Source organism: Rhinolophus sinicus, linkage group LG06, assembly GCF_036562045.2.
Source record: "Rhinolophus sinicus isolate RSC01 linkage group LG06, ASM3656204v1, whole genome shotgun sequence".
NCBI classification, from domain to species: domain Eukaryota; kingdom Metazoa; phylum Chordata; class Mammalia; order Chiroptera; family Rhinolophidae; genus Rhinolophus; species Rhinolophus sinicus.
In genome coordinates, this window is record NC_133756.1 from 409,903 (window position 1) to 423,675 (window position 13,773).

Below are 13,773 nucleotides of genomic sequence, written 5' to 3' on the forward strand. Positions count from 1 at the left end.
TCTCTGTGTAACTCAGTCACACTCCTCTGATTCAGGAGCCCCCAAACATTCTTGGGGCCCCATGTACCCTCAAACCCATTGCATAATGCCGGCTCTTCCATTTCAGTTTGAACACTCCCAGAAAAGAGAGACGTGTTCAATACAGCAGCAAGAACTAAAGAGAAGGGTAAGAAGAGAGTGAGACAAGCTGTGGGCTCGCGCACCCCTCTATCCCAGAAGAGAGAGCAGGACCTCAGGTTCCCCAGCCACACACCCCTCATCAAGACCTGCAGGCCCCTTGCCCTGAGAGGTGACAGATGGCACAGAGGAGGCCAGAGAGAGAGAGAGAGAGAGAGAGAGAGAGAGAGAGAGAGAGAGAGAGAACGAGAGACACAGAGCAGTAGGCGGTTGAGAGAGATGAGGGTAGTTTTGTTCTGATAGAAGAAGCCAAAGTTGGGGCCAGGCTATCACCCTCCTCACATTCCCTGGGTCTGATTCCACTGGCTCTGTCCCCATCACAGGGCTGCCTACCCCTGAGTTAGGAGGGGGAGGGTCTTCCAGGAGCTGCTTGACTTCTGGCCTCACCCAGGGCTCCAGAATCCAGGGAAGTTGTTTTGGGGGGATGGGGGTGAAGGTGGGGCAAAGGGGCTGCCCTGTCTAGTGCCAGGAGTGGGGTGATGAAGCTCAGGCCAGAGTTTGGTCCCCCTTGGGAAATGGACAGGGGGTACTCCTCTAGGATGGTGTCAGGAAGACAGAGGGCTCACTGTCCCTTGAGTGTCCCAAGAGAACTTCCAAGGCCTTTCCTCCCACCCCACCATCCCACTCACCAGCAAGTCTTGCAGGCTGGCTTGGCTCCAGGCAGGCTGCCCATGCCCCAACCCCATGCCCCAGCTGTCCCAAGAGCTTGGTACCTGCCTCCACCACCCCCTCAAACACTCCCGGGGCCCCACCCCTGCAGTTCCAGGCAGTACACTCAGCACTGGCTCAAACAACCACATCAGGACTTCATAGGAAATTTGAAGGAGATGTCTTTGGTGGTATTTCCCAAAATTCATTTTTTTTTTTTTTCAAATAAAACTTGCTGAAAACTACAATTCCAGAAGTTTCCATTTGGTACAGAAGACTCTACCCCAAAGAGTTCTATCCACCAGCGCTTGCCATAGAAATATGTGGGACAATTAGAAATGCCTCTTTAGTATTATCCGAGTGATGGTTAACCCTCCAGAGAAGACAGAGATGGGGCCCACTGAGGCCCTGCCCCAGGGGACTCACAGACAGGTGAGGGAGCAAAGAGGAGGCCACAAACACAGTCATATTGTTTGTTGCTAAGGACACTGGGCGGGATGGCCCAGGGTCTGGTGGAGCACCGCAGAGGTGCATGTAGTCTAAACAGCAGAGTGGAAAGGACAGGAAAGGCTTCCTGGAGGAGGAGGCAAATAAGCAGGTTACTCAGGACATCAGGATTTAACTAGATTTGAGGAGGTGGAGTTGGCTGTTCCAGGTGAGCAAGCAGCTCCCACAGAGAAGCTTAGATGAGAGAGAGAGGGCTGGGTAAACTCAGGAAAGTGTCACTGAGTGGGAGGGCATGTGGGGTCAGGAGGCAGGTGAGTCTGGTGGGGAGAACGCAGCTTGCGACTAGCACTGAATGCCGGAATAAAAATCCTACAATTCATCCTAAAGGTAACAGGGACCCCTGGAGGTCTCAATATGGAGGGTGTCATATGGACAGGTATACATTTTGGGAGAAACATTCTGGTCATATCAGGACAGAGAGAAGTAGGAGGGGAGGCAAGGAGCCCTGGGGGAGGCCGCAGCGGAAGGCTGGTCGGAGCAGGAGGGCGGCTGCAGGACGGGAAGTGCTGGCCTCTGTGCCCACAGAGGCCAGGTGGAGGTGTGAACAAACCAGGAGTTTCAGAATCCCACAGATGTGAGATTGAGTCCCAGCTCTGCCACTTCGTAGCTGTGTGTCAAGGAAAATCATTTCACCCGCATGAGCTGCAGTTTCCCCAATTGTGAAAAGAGGAAGAAGATGTCATCCTCAGAATGAGAAGTGACATTTGCGCGATGCCCAGAAAGTGTCAGACAAGTGGCTGGTCTTATGTAACTGTGTATCTTCCTCCTGTTCCCCTCAGGGGCTCTTTGTTGGGATCTTGGGGTGCCGTTGACTTTTCTCTTTAATAATAACAGGCACCAGGCACGGGGAGCCCGTTCCCCCTATCTCCACCCCGCCAAGACAGCTTTGTGTGATTATGTCATAAATTCTCACAGTGGCGCTATGTGATCAGTACCACCACTATTGCTATTTCATAACCTGCTGATATATCTACAAACAGTTTAACACTTTCTCCAAAACCATCTCCTACTTTCAAGGGCCTGTGGGAGAATCCACGCCTCTTCCTGGCTGGTCCTTCTGGACCCAGGGTTTCCGGTTCCAGTTGGGGGTCCAGGACCCAGACCCATCTCCCCACTGCCCTCTTAACCCTGACCACACCAGGAGCCCCTAAACAGGCCAACTCACCGATCTTGTTATTGGTATGCTCCGTGGTCACTCGGGGCTCAGGAAGGTCCCTGGGGGGCGAGGGGCTGTCATCTGGGCTGGCATCCAGCAGCGGCAGGCTCTCCAGGGAGGTTGCCCCCACATTGGGGCAGGTCTCCACAGCCGGGGGGCTCATTAACCCCAGCTCCTTTGTGCAGGGCTCTGTCACAGTGCTCGTCAGCAGCTGTGGGCACAGAAGAAAGGCGCTGATACAGGGTGCCCCGACCTCCTCCATTCTCTAAACTGTGAAGCCCCCATTTCTTTATCTCTATAGACTCCAGTGAGTAAAGCTGACACACACCACCCCACCCAGGCTTCTCCGCCTTGACAGCCTGCCGCACCAGTGTGCAGAGTTCCAGCTTTTGACTTGTACTAAATAATAAAGATCACGGCCAACATCTCATACGGTGTTACCGTGTGTGTGTCCCTTGATATATGTTCATTCTCACAGCCACCCTGTGAGGCGGCTAATATTAGCATGCTGCCCATTTTACAGATAAGGAAACTGAGGCACAGAGGAGTCAAGTAACTTGCTCAAGGTTAGTAAGCATCCGGGTCAGTACTTGAACCCTGACATCTCGCTCCAGAATTCACACTTGTAAGGGCCAGTCTAGAAGCGCCAGCTCCAGGCCACCCCATCCCTGACCAGCTGGGACAGTCTACACTAATATATTCTAAAAATAGCTACATCTTCAGGAAAATGTTGGTTTAGGAAGTGCAAAGGAGAAATGGTGTCACAGAATGTTGTAGTATACAACATTTACCTGCAGCCCTCAAAATGGAACGAGTTTGAATAATTCAGAAAACATAGCTACATAATCCTGAGTATTCTTTAATAATAATTAGAAGTCTAAAAGATGGCATTATTAAATAATTTACTATAATGAGTCGGCCCACGTAGCCAAAGGCATTTGAGTATCTTACAAATCGTTAAATACCTTTTTCATGAAATTTCTCGGTATTGTAACAGAACTTGTCTGACCCAAGCATATTTGTGGGGTTTTTTTAAGTTATCCTATTTCTTTCTTTTTCTTTTTTTCAGTTTCAGGTGTACAAAATAAGGTAATAGTTAGACATTTACATGCCTCACAAAGTGGTACCCCCCCAAGCTACTACCCCTCTGACATCGTATATAGCTGTTACAATTCCACTGACTCTATTCCCTACGCTGTACTCCACACCCCTGACTATATATATATTAAATTATAGTTGACATTCATTATTATTCAGCTTCAGCTTCAGGTGTACAGTGCAGTAATCAGGCATCTACACCATCCCTGAAGTGGTCTCCCTAGACCCAAGCATATTTGAATGTGATCTCCCATAGTCTGAAATTTGAACTCGTACTGTGGTTCTATTATGTTTAAAAATTGAAGAATGGAAACTTTTCTCCATGTATGCATGTTTGTGTTAAAAGAAATGGAAGAATTGATAAGTGGAAAAAAAAAAAAAAAAAGAAAACGTAGGTGAACCATACATACCTGAGACCCAACCATATAGAGGGCTTGGTCCCGCCCTATCCTTCAGCCCCAGAGGGCAGTGCCCCCACTCCCACCCCACTCTAAGCTGCCCCTGGGAGGCTGGGCACAGAGCAGGGTGCCTGGACAAGCCTACTGAGGACCAGGTGTGTGGGCCCTGTCCTAGGTGGTCCTAGGATCAGCATTTGCAAAGCCCCCACCCCGGGCCCCCGGCCTACATGAGGTGAGCACTTCATAAAAGGCAGACAGAGGTGGTCTTACTAGGAGGCAGCTGGGCTTTGGAATCACACAAACCAACCGGGGCTCAAATCCTAGTTGATCTCCTTTCCTGTGGAACCACCGTTCCCGTCTGGGCCTCTGTTGCCTCTTCTATCAAACAGGACAACAGTACCAATGTCCGCATGCTGTAAGGAGTACCCGAGATAACTTCAAGAATGCACAAAGCGAGGTGCCTAGCTCATGGGAAGTGCTCGGTACAAGATAGCTAAGTTTTTAAACATCCGCGCTACCGATTTGTCATTCCAGCTGCGAGGATAAGACTCAGGAAGGAATGCAGGGAAAAAGGGGAAATAAACATAGCCTTCCTCCTGATCACACCTGGCACCCAAACTGGCCAAAACCAAGTCCATGGTCTGGCGGGCCCTTCTGGAAGTCCCCCGTGGGAAGAGCCAGAAGCTGAAGGCTGCTGTGGGGGTGGGGCTGCAGTGTCGGCCAGGGCCTGGCTGAGGCCCCACTCTGCTCAGAGCCCCTGCATGGGGCAGACCCAGCCTGAACTCGCAGGGGGAGCCCACACCCTGGGCACTGTGGGAGGGGAATGACCCCGCAGATCTGTTTAGGAAAGGAGTCAGATTTAGGGGCACCAATCTGGGAGCGGAGGGAGGGGCACTACTTACTATTGTGTTCCTCCGTGGCCTGGAATCTGCGAAAAGAAAAAGAGCAGTGCCTTCACCAAGGAGGGTCTGGTAGCTGCAGGGTCCTGCTCCACCCCTCATGTGGGCAAATGCCCCGTCCCCCACCCGCCTTGTTCCCCATTGACAGCTGGTACTCAGTCAGGCCCTCGGTCTGGAAAATAGTGGGCAGGTTTTGGGGTCAGTGCCCACTGTCCAGGCTGGGGTCACCGGGGCTCACTTGCCCAGAGACAAAGAACTGGGAAACCGTGGCTGCTGCCACTACCTTGTAGCCCCCTCGGGTCTGGAGAGCCCAGAACTCCCCAGATTCCACACGAAACACACAGAGGACCTCAAGGCAGGGTGATAGAGAGTGGACGACAGTCCCAGAGGATGTCTTTGAAGTCTGAGTCAGACATTCTTGAAGCCAGTCAATCCCAGAACCTTTTTGGCTCAGGCCAGTCTGAGTTCGGGGTTCCATTAGCCATGCCTAGAAGAACCCATGTGACCACCTTGGAGGTGGACAACTGGTCACCAGCCACCTCACTCCCTGCAACTCTTCGGTAGGCTTGGGAGGTGCTGAGGCAATGATTCTTAGGGCACCACCTTTATCTTCTCCTCCCAAACCCCCACCCTCCACTCTAATTTTTTTCTCACATTAAGTAGGGTGCCAGGTCATGGCCAAGTGTATGTTGACATTTAACCATCAAAGATGCCTCTGAGAAAGTGGACAGTGGTGTCCAGGCATCTGGTCTGTCCTAGAGCAAACCAACTCCCAGGGGCAGACGATCCCCTAGGGACACACAGCCTTTTATGACTCTCGAGGAGGCCACCTACTCAGAATACCTTGCTGTTAGGTGGGCACACCCAACCAGAGAAATCTGCTAGAGATGCCAGTATGCCAGCTAAGTCACCTCCACAACCTCCTCTCTGGTTTTAGCAGCTCTGGGGAACCACCAGCCCTGAATCCTAGCTGAAAATTCACTGGAGGCCGACCAACCACGATAACGCAAATAAGATGGGCAGACTGAACTCGCTGTGCGGACACTGGGTGAGTCTGGGAAACACTCTTATGGGTCCCTTTTAAATGCCCATCAGCAGGTAGAAAAGTGTCTAATGGGGAAATAGACCAGAATGATGACGAAAAGAAGTGCGTGTGTAAAATGACACGATTCTTCATTGTTGATTGAACAAATGTCCTGAGATTACGAAGTCTGATAATGGCTATTCCCAGCATAGTGGTCACCTGTAGGGGTAGGGGCGTGGCTCACTCCCACCAGGCGACCACTGTCCACTGCCCAAGTGACCACTTTGAGAAACACTCCCTGGCCTGAGTGAGGCACATTCTTTGAAACGAGGTCAGTGAAGCCGAATCATCGTCTTCTGAGAGTGATTTTGAGTTCTGCAAACAGCCAACTGTGATTTGGCACCAAGTCACTGGGATGGTGGGCGGTGGAGCGAGGGAGAGTGTGTGACAAAGTAACGAGACAAATAAATAAAAATGATAAAATTCAGTCTTGGAGAGGACATGGGTAAACAGGAACACAGCTGCTCATGGCCCGTAAACTGGTTCCATCTTTCTCAAGAGTCATCTGGCAATAAAAATCTCATAGCCTTTGCCCCAGTAATCCTTCCTCAGGGACACACCCTCAGGAAACAACCCAAAAGAAAACAGGGCCTCACACACTGGTGATATTTATAATGACCAACAAGCTGAAAGCAAGCCAGATGCCAAACAATGAGGCAACCTAGCAACCCTAGAGTGTTGAAACTTCTCCCAGCACATTGCTCTACCTCTCCCAGCCTCAGTCCTCTTATCTGGAAAATGGGACGGATCGCACCAACTTTGGAGGGTTTTTATGAAGAGTAAATGAGATCTTGAAAGTGAGGGTGCCCAATGATCAATCATGTTGAGATCATGTCCCCTTACATGAGGTGATAAAAATGACCATGTGCCTGTGTGGTCTCCTACCCTAAACCTATAATCCCCAGTCTAATCAGGAGGAAAACATTCCAATATTGGGGCATCCTACAGCATAACTGAGCAGCCCTTCTCAAAGCTGCCAAAGTCATCGAAAACAAAGAAAGTCAGAAACTGTCACAGCCCAAAGGAGCCTAAGAAGACATCATGTCCCAAGATTAGGGACAGCTACAGAATTACTGGTGGAATCTTTAAAAGTGGCAAGCTCATGAACGTGAAGGAAGAAACAGGAACTGACCCCAAATCAAGGAGACTCTGGAGACATAACAACCAAAGGCAACACGAGATTCTGGACTAAGCATAATGTGGTGTCCTGAGTGGGATCCTGGGACAGGGAAAGGACATTAGGTAAAAACTAAGTAAATATGAATAGAGTATGTGCTTTAGTTAGTAGTAATGCAATATTGGTTCGTTTATTGTGAGAAATGCACCTACCATACTAATGTTAGATGCTAATAATAGAGGAAAGTGGGTGTGGGGTATATGGGGACTCTCTGTGTCATCTTCTCAAATTTTCTGTAAATCTAAAACTGTTCTAAAAAACAAAGTCTATTTCAAATTTTTAAACATTACAAAGAGAAGGTGCCCAGGACGCTGCCTAGCACGTAGTGGGACCCAGGATGTTAATGTGGCTTGACACTCTATCACACTGAAGAGAAAATCAGCTTTCAATACTGACTTTCACAAACAAGGCCAAAATAACATAAAGGTGATAAAATAGGATCCAGAAGTTACCAATCTCTACCTCCAGCTGAGTTATAACCCACGTGTGTTGTTTGATAAAGACCCAGAACACATTGTGCCAAGTACAGAGGTCAGATTTTGTAAGTGCTTTTCCCCTAAAAGTGTTGCTTCAGTCCACTGTCTTCATTTATTGGTTTTATTGCTTTGGGAATAACTATGATCTTCTCATAAACATATCCAATACATCCAGGATGCACGCCCCCTGGGACAAGTGCATGGTACCCCAGAACTGCCCTGAGGGCCGCTGTGGCTGAGCTCGTGGGTTCTGACTCACGAATTATCGAATTATCAGTCCCTTCCATCACCATCACTCTCCCCTTTCAGTCCTATACCCTCTCTGTCCTGGGGTCCCAGTTGCTATGGGAAGCGGAACAGACATAAGGAAGGAATTTGGCAGAGGTTCATCCAGTTTGGCAAGCGGCACTCCTCAATTCAAATCCTGCTCCTTGGAGAGATGGCTGACCCCAAAACTTGTGGGGCAGGAAAGTACAAGCTAAGCTGGGAACATCTTAGAGTAAAGAAGTGCTCCACACACAAAAGGATGGGGACAAAAGGACACAGCAGCCAACTTGAAGTAGCCCCCACCTAACCGGGGTCTATGTGAACACCAAACTAAATAATGATGGCAGCAGACTAAAGTAGGAATTCATGAGTCAGATATAAATATATAAATGAAGAAAAGGAAAGTCTGATGAAGAACGGGTTATTTACACAGCCTCCAAGTACCTCCCCTCAAAATACTTAGCAATTACCAAGGAGAAGGGAGCAACTTCACGGCGGAGAAGCACCGCACGGCAGAAACACCTCAATCTAGTGCTCAAGGCGAACCACCCCAGGAAAGGGACAACATGAGGCCTGGGGGCATGGATGCCACAGAGAAGAGCTCGGCGTCACTCCTGGATGCTCCCCACTAAAGACGCTCCACCTGAGTCCAGTAGTGAGGGAACATCAGGAAAATCCAAGGTGAGGGACAGCTACAGAATCACTGGTGGAATCTTCAAAAGTGCCAAGGTCATGAACATGAAAGAAGAGACAGGAACTGACCCCAAATCAAGGAGACTCTTAGAGACATGACAACCAAATGCAGCACAAGATTCTGGACTGGATTCTCTTGCTATAAAAGGACATAAATGGGATAAAAGAAGAAATTTGCATGGGGTCTGAGAATTTGTTGGGGTAATGCATCAAGGTGAATTCTCTGATTTTTGTAGTTCTCCTCCGGTTGTGTAAAACTTCGCCCTTATAGTGTGTGAGATACACACTGAAGTATCGAGATGATAAGGTATTTGGTCAGTAACTTACTCTCAAATGGTTCAGGAAAAGTAAGTTCCTGGTACTGTACTTGAGACTTTTCTGCAAGTTGGAAAGTGTTTCAAAACAACAACAAATTTTTTTTTTTCAATATAAAGCTGCCTGACGTAACAGATAAAGTCATGACTTTAGTGTTCACTAAAATGAAGGATTAAAAGAATTTTAATCAGTGTTTCTCAACCAGGAGTGACTCCCCCCTGCCCCCAGTGGACCTTTGGCAATGGCTGGAGACAGTTTTAGTTGTCACAACAGGGAGGTACTACTAGTAATCTGGTGGGAAGAGACGAGGGAAACTGCCTAACACCCTGCCGTGCACAGCACAACCCCCCATAGCAAAGAATTATCTGGTCCCAAATGTCAATAGTATGAGGGCGAGAGACGCTTTGCACAAAAATCTCACCACCAGCAAAAGCCTGGTTGTACTGCTTAGTAAACACGTGGCCTTCGACAAGTTCCCTCATCTTCCTGTGCCTCTGGTTCCTCGTCTGTGAAATGGGGCAGTAACAGTGGGTGCCTCACCAGGACAAATGAGATCACGGATGTGCCTGCCACCAAGGACACACACCACAAAGTCAAATGAATTCAAGAGGTGGTTGCTGAGCATCTGAAGGGCAGCCTACCCACATCTCCAATGTGCTGTTAAACAATCCAAATGCCCCCAACAGCCACGCAGTTCCAGGGCAGGGAGGGCTGGGGTGCACACTTCCATCCTGCTAGCCTTTAGTCCCTTTAAGCAACTGACACTGGTCTAAAAGCTCAGGAGAGCCAGGAGTTTCTGTACCCAGCACAGAGCCGCTAGGAAGCGCTCAATGACATGATCTGAATACATGAATGAGCGAATTGATGAATGAACACTCCTTCACCCCTGCGGCACCCGTAGCTCCAGAGAGATGGGTGTCCACCCTGCTCAGTCCGTTCTCATACTGTGCTCTGCGTACTGATCCTGGCCTCACCTTCCTGCCTCTCGGGCCTGCAGACCCAGACCCCCAGGGACCCACCGGAAGCCAGAGGGCCAGAACTGACCCTAAACAGGATGGCCATCACTGAGTCTCAGGGCTTGGGATTCCTTGGAGACCTGGCTTCTCAAGGGAAGGTGCTTTTTTCTTTCTCTCTCTCCTTTTGTGCATGTCACAAAACTGCTATCACAAAGGTTCGAAGAAAAAAATAAACTGACGGCAATGGAAATTTTAATACTAGAAAAATGTCAAGAAAGCAAACACGGGTTTCAATGAGACGTTGAGCCTGACAGCTCATGGAAAAAGGCTTGAAACTATCAAAACACAAAAACCCCCCTTGCAAAGGGAACACTAGCACCTGCTTGTGAAACTCATCAAATTCAAAACATGCCTCAATGGACTGGGTTTTTGTGCCCAAGTCAAAAGTCAGGCCACGGCAAGGCTCTCCGAGGGTCCTGAGGAGAGGGGGGCAAGGGGCCATGGCCTGGCCTGGGGCTGACCACTGGGCTACTGGGTGGGCATGGGGTAGTAGACAAAGCTGGGGGGAGGAAGGAAGAGGGGGCAGGACTGAGCCTTCTTCAGACAAAACCGAAATCTCAAGGGCCAGCACCTGAGTCTAGCAGTGGCACTTACTGGGCTGTGTGGCCCTGGGCCAGCTATCCACTTCCTTACAGAATGAAGAGCACCACCCATTTCCCCTGGGGCTCCTGGCTCACGGAGACCCTCTGGGGGAGCCTGCCTTGAAACCAGAAAGGGAAGCTCTTTCTCATTCGCTTCTTCCCCTGTGGTCAGGGCCCAGCATACACAGTGCCGAGGAAGGCCTTGCCCTCCCTTGACAAGAGCTGCACAGGAGAGAGGAGATACTTGGCACAAGATGGCTGGGACCCCACCCCCACCCCCAGGTGACAGGTGGAAGAGTTCTGCTGCCTGGATTGGGGGGGAGGGCCAGGGGTTCCAGAAGGCGCCTGGAGGATTTGCCCTGGAGGCTGGGCAAAGATCAGAAAGCAAGGATGGGACCAGGGAGGGGTTCAGAACAGGCCAGAACTCAGGAGGGCCTGGGATCCCTGGTGAGGAACAAGACCCCAGACGCAGGCCAGTCAGCAAACACAGCGGCCACAGCTCACTGAGCACCGGTCGCAAGCAGGCACTCTGCACAGCACTTAACAGGCCCCACCTCGACTGATGCACACGCCCACCCTCTGAAGTAGGTCCCACTGTCCGCATGTCACAGACGAGGAAACTAAGACACAGGAATTAAGTAACTCACTGAAAGTCATGTAGCTTATAAGTGGTAGAACCAGCCCTATCAGCTTACCCTACTGAACCCCATGTCCCTCAGTGACCGGAGAGAGGGAGTGGGAAGAATGGGGAGGGAAGGAGTAGAGAGGCTGAGAAGGAGAGAGAGAAAAGAGGAAGGAATGCAAGGCTAAGCGGAGTTTTAAACCCTCATGCCAGCACTCCCTCCACACGCTGTTCAGGGCATGTCATGGCTTCCACCCACATTAGCTGCCCATTACACATGAGGTTGCAGAGATGGAAGGAGCAGTTTGTGGGAAACCACGCAGAGGGACCCCGAGGAAGCCCTCCGCCCAGGGCCCACAGCTGCTGTGTGTCTGTGTGGCTCGAGCAGCCCCTCTGGACATCTGGACACTTACCCACGGGGTCCGGCTTGGGCCGGAAGGTATGGACTGGGTAGCACAGGTGGAGCTCTGAAACGACATCAGGAATGACATCAGGAAGAGAACTGGAGGTGCCAGCTTCAGAGAGCGTCAGAGGACAGGGCATGGCAGGGCAGAAGCAGGGACCCAGGCCCGGCTAGCACAGTGCACCTGGCCTCCCCAGGGACCCAAGGACACATCCACTCACTCTGCCGAATCCACTTCCAGCACGCCCTCCGGTGGCACAGGAGGAAGGAGCTGGAGCCAATCACCACCAGTAGCAGCACGATCAGCCAGAGCACGGGTTCTGGAACACACAGGTGGCCCTTCACTCTCTGCCTTGACGCCGGTGGCCCCCAAAGTCTACGTTAGGGGGTAGTGAGCCAGGGGCCCTGTGCAACCACGCAGGACAGCGCTCGCCTCCACGTGGCCGCCAGGAGCCGGGCCTTTTCCAAGCCAGGACTGAAACCCAGACCCTGTACCTATCTGGTCCAGTCCTTACCCACTTGCCCTCCCTCACCTGGCTCCAGGAAGCCCACCAGGGTGGCTTCATAGTGAAGAAAAGAGCAAACCATTTCTAGAGGGTGAGGAATTGGGGAGTCAAGGAGCCAGAATGAAGGAATTGAGGTCCAAAGGGACAGAGTCTGGGGGACTATGGAGCAGGACACATGTGACATGCAGCCCTGGGCAGCTGGCAGGCAGAGGGTGAAGTGGCGAGTCCGCTAAAGCTTCCAGCCTCCTGTCTAGACCGGAAGCTCCGTGAAGGCAAGCATGGGCTGTACTCCGCACACAAACACATTCAGCAGGTGTTTCCTGAGTGAGGGAATCGAGAGGCCTATGCCATGGGGGCCATTACCATCTCCGTTTCACAAGCGAGGGAAACTGAGGCTCCCAAAGGTTAAGTGACTCAGTCAAAATCACCCTGAGGGTAAATGGCAGAATCGAGTCTCGGGTCAGGCCAGGGAGACTCCAGCGCCCACGCACTGAACCGCTATCTGGGTACATTTCTTTACATATTAGTACTTAATTTGCCTCATTTTGTCTTTGGTCGCTCACGGAGATTGTGTCACTAGTTACTGTTTTTAGTGCATTTTCATATGTTTAAAAGTTGTATGTGCCTGATAAGTACTTCTCAAACTTAATGTTCAAATGAGTCTCCTGGGGACTGTGTTAAAATGCAGATTCTGATTCCGTGGGGCTGGGGTGGGGCCCATAATGTGTTTTTCTAACAAGTTGCTGACGCTGCAACTCCAGGACCACACTTTTGAGAACCGCTGGCCTCAGAACTACCGCCACCTAGTGCCCAATGCTAGACCTGCAGGTTCTAAAACGAGGGGCACTTAGAGCGGATGGCTACAGGGAGCAGGGATTGCTGCCCGCTACATACCACCCTGCGTGGTACATGCTGGTACAGTTTTACACGCGAGAAACGTGGGGCTCAAAGGCATTAAGCAACTAGTCAAGGTCACGAAATTATTCACCAAGTACTTTCTGGGTAGCAATTACAGGTCATGGGGCAGGAAGCTGTGAATGAAATCCCTACTCACAAGAATTCAGGAATAATCACTAGCAAGTGAAAGAGCCACAGCCCCTGCCCAAGAAGCCAGAAACCTGGGGTCCACCTTAGTCCCCCCACCCAACGGATGCCATCACCCAGGGAGGAGCCTCCCTTCTTCTGGCCCCCTGGGAGGAAGGCCCTGGGGGGGGGGGGGATCATTACCTGAAACCAGAAGGGGCCTTCCCATGGAGGAGAAAGAGATGGGAGCACTTGTTGAGATGGAGGCATCCCCCCGGGCGTGGGTAATGCCCCCTCCACGTCCCTCACTGGTCTGGGACTCTGCCAGATAGAGGGTGGTGCTACAGGGAGAGAAGCAAGAGGTAAAACTGACGATGGAGATGGGAGAAAGGAATTGTGTGAGCGGGAATAATTCTTTTTCTCTATAGATGGAATAGACGAGGCCTGAGTCCCCAGATCTGCCCACAGTCTCTGCCAGGCACGCTAGGCTCTCTGGCTTTCCAGTGGTGCCAGCACAGAGCTGGGCACACATCCTCCAAAATGATTTGCAAGCTTGGCACAGAGACCCAACCCGGGCCCCACCTCCACCCCAGCCCAGCTGGCCCCACAAGGGGCCAGGGAGTCACCTGGAGGGTGCCTCATGGTCCTCTGGGTTGGTGCTGCAGTTAATGTGGGTCCCTGGGGAAGGCGGCTCATGGGTGGTGTCCTTCTCAGCTGTACCTGTAGA

The 13,773-nt window shown here is 51.0% G+C and overlaps 1 protein-coding gene across 3 annotated transcripts in view; it reads right to left on the reverse strand.

The window, feature by feature from the left end:
- Nucleotides 1-13,773, reverse strand: part of TNFRSF8 (TNF receptor superfamily member 8) — a 64,701-nt gene that overhangs the window by 3,255 nt on the left and 47,673 nt on the right. For all 3 annotated transcript variants that reach the window (XM_019756324.2, XM_019756325.2, XM_074334037.1), the window contains 6 exons: nt 13,673-13,766; nt 13,251-13,387; nt 11,739-11,837; nt 11,528-11,581; nt 4,887-4,912; nt 2,498-2,699 (listed from right to left, as the gene is read on the reverse strand). In XM_019756324.2, coding sequence (XP_019611883.2) covers nt 2,498-2,699; nt 4,887-4,912; nt 11,528-11,581; nt 11,739-11,837; nt 13,251-13,387; nt 13,673-13,766 — 612 coding nt within the window. The remainder of the gene's footprint in view (nt 1-2,497; nt 2,700-4,886; nt 4,913-11,527; nt 11,582-11,738; nt 11,838-13,250; nt 13,388-13,672; nt 13,767-13,773) is intronic.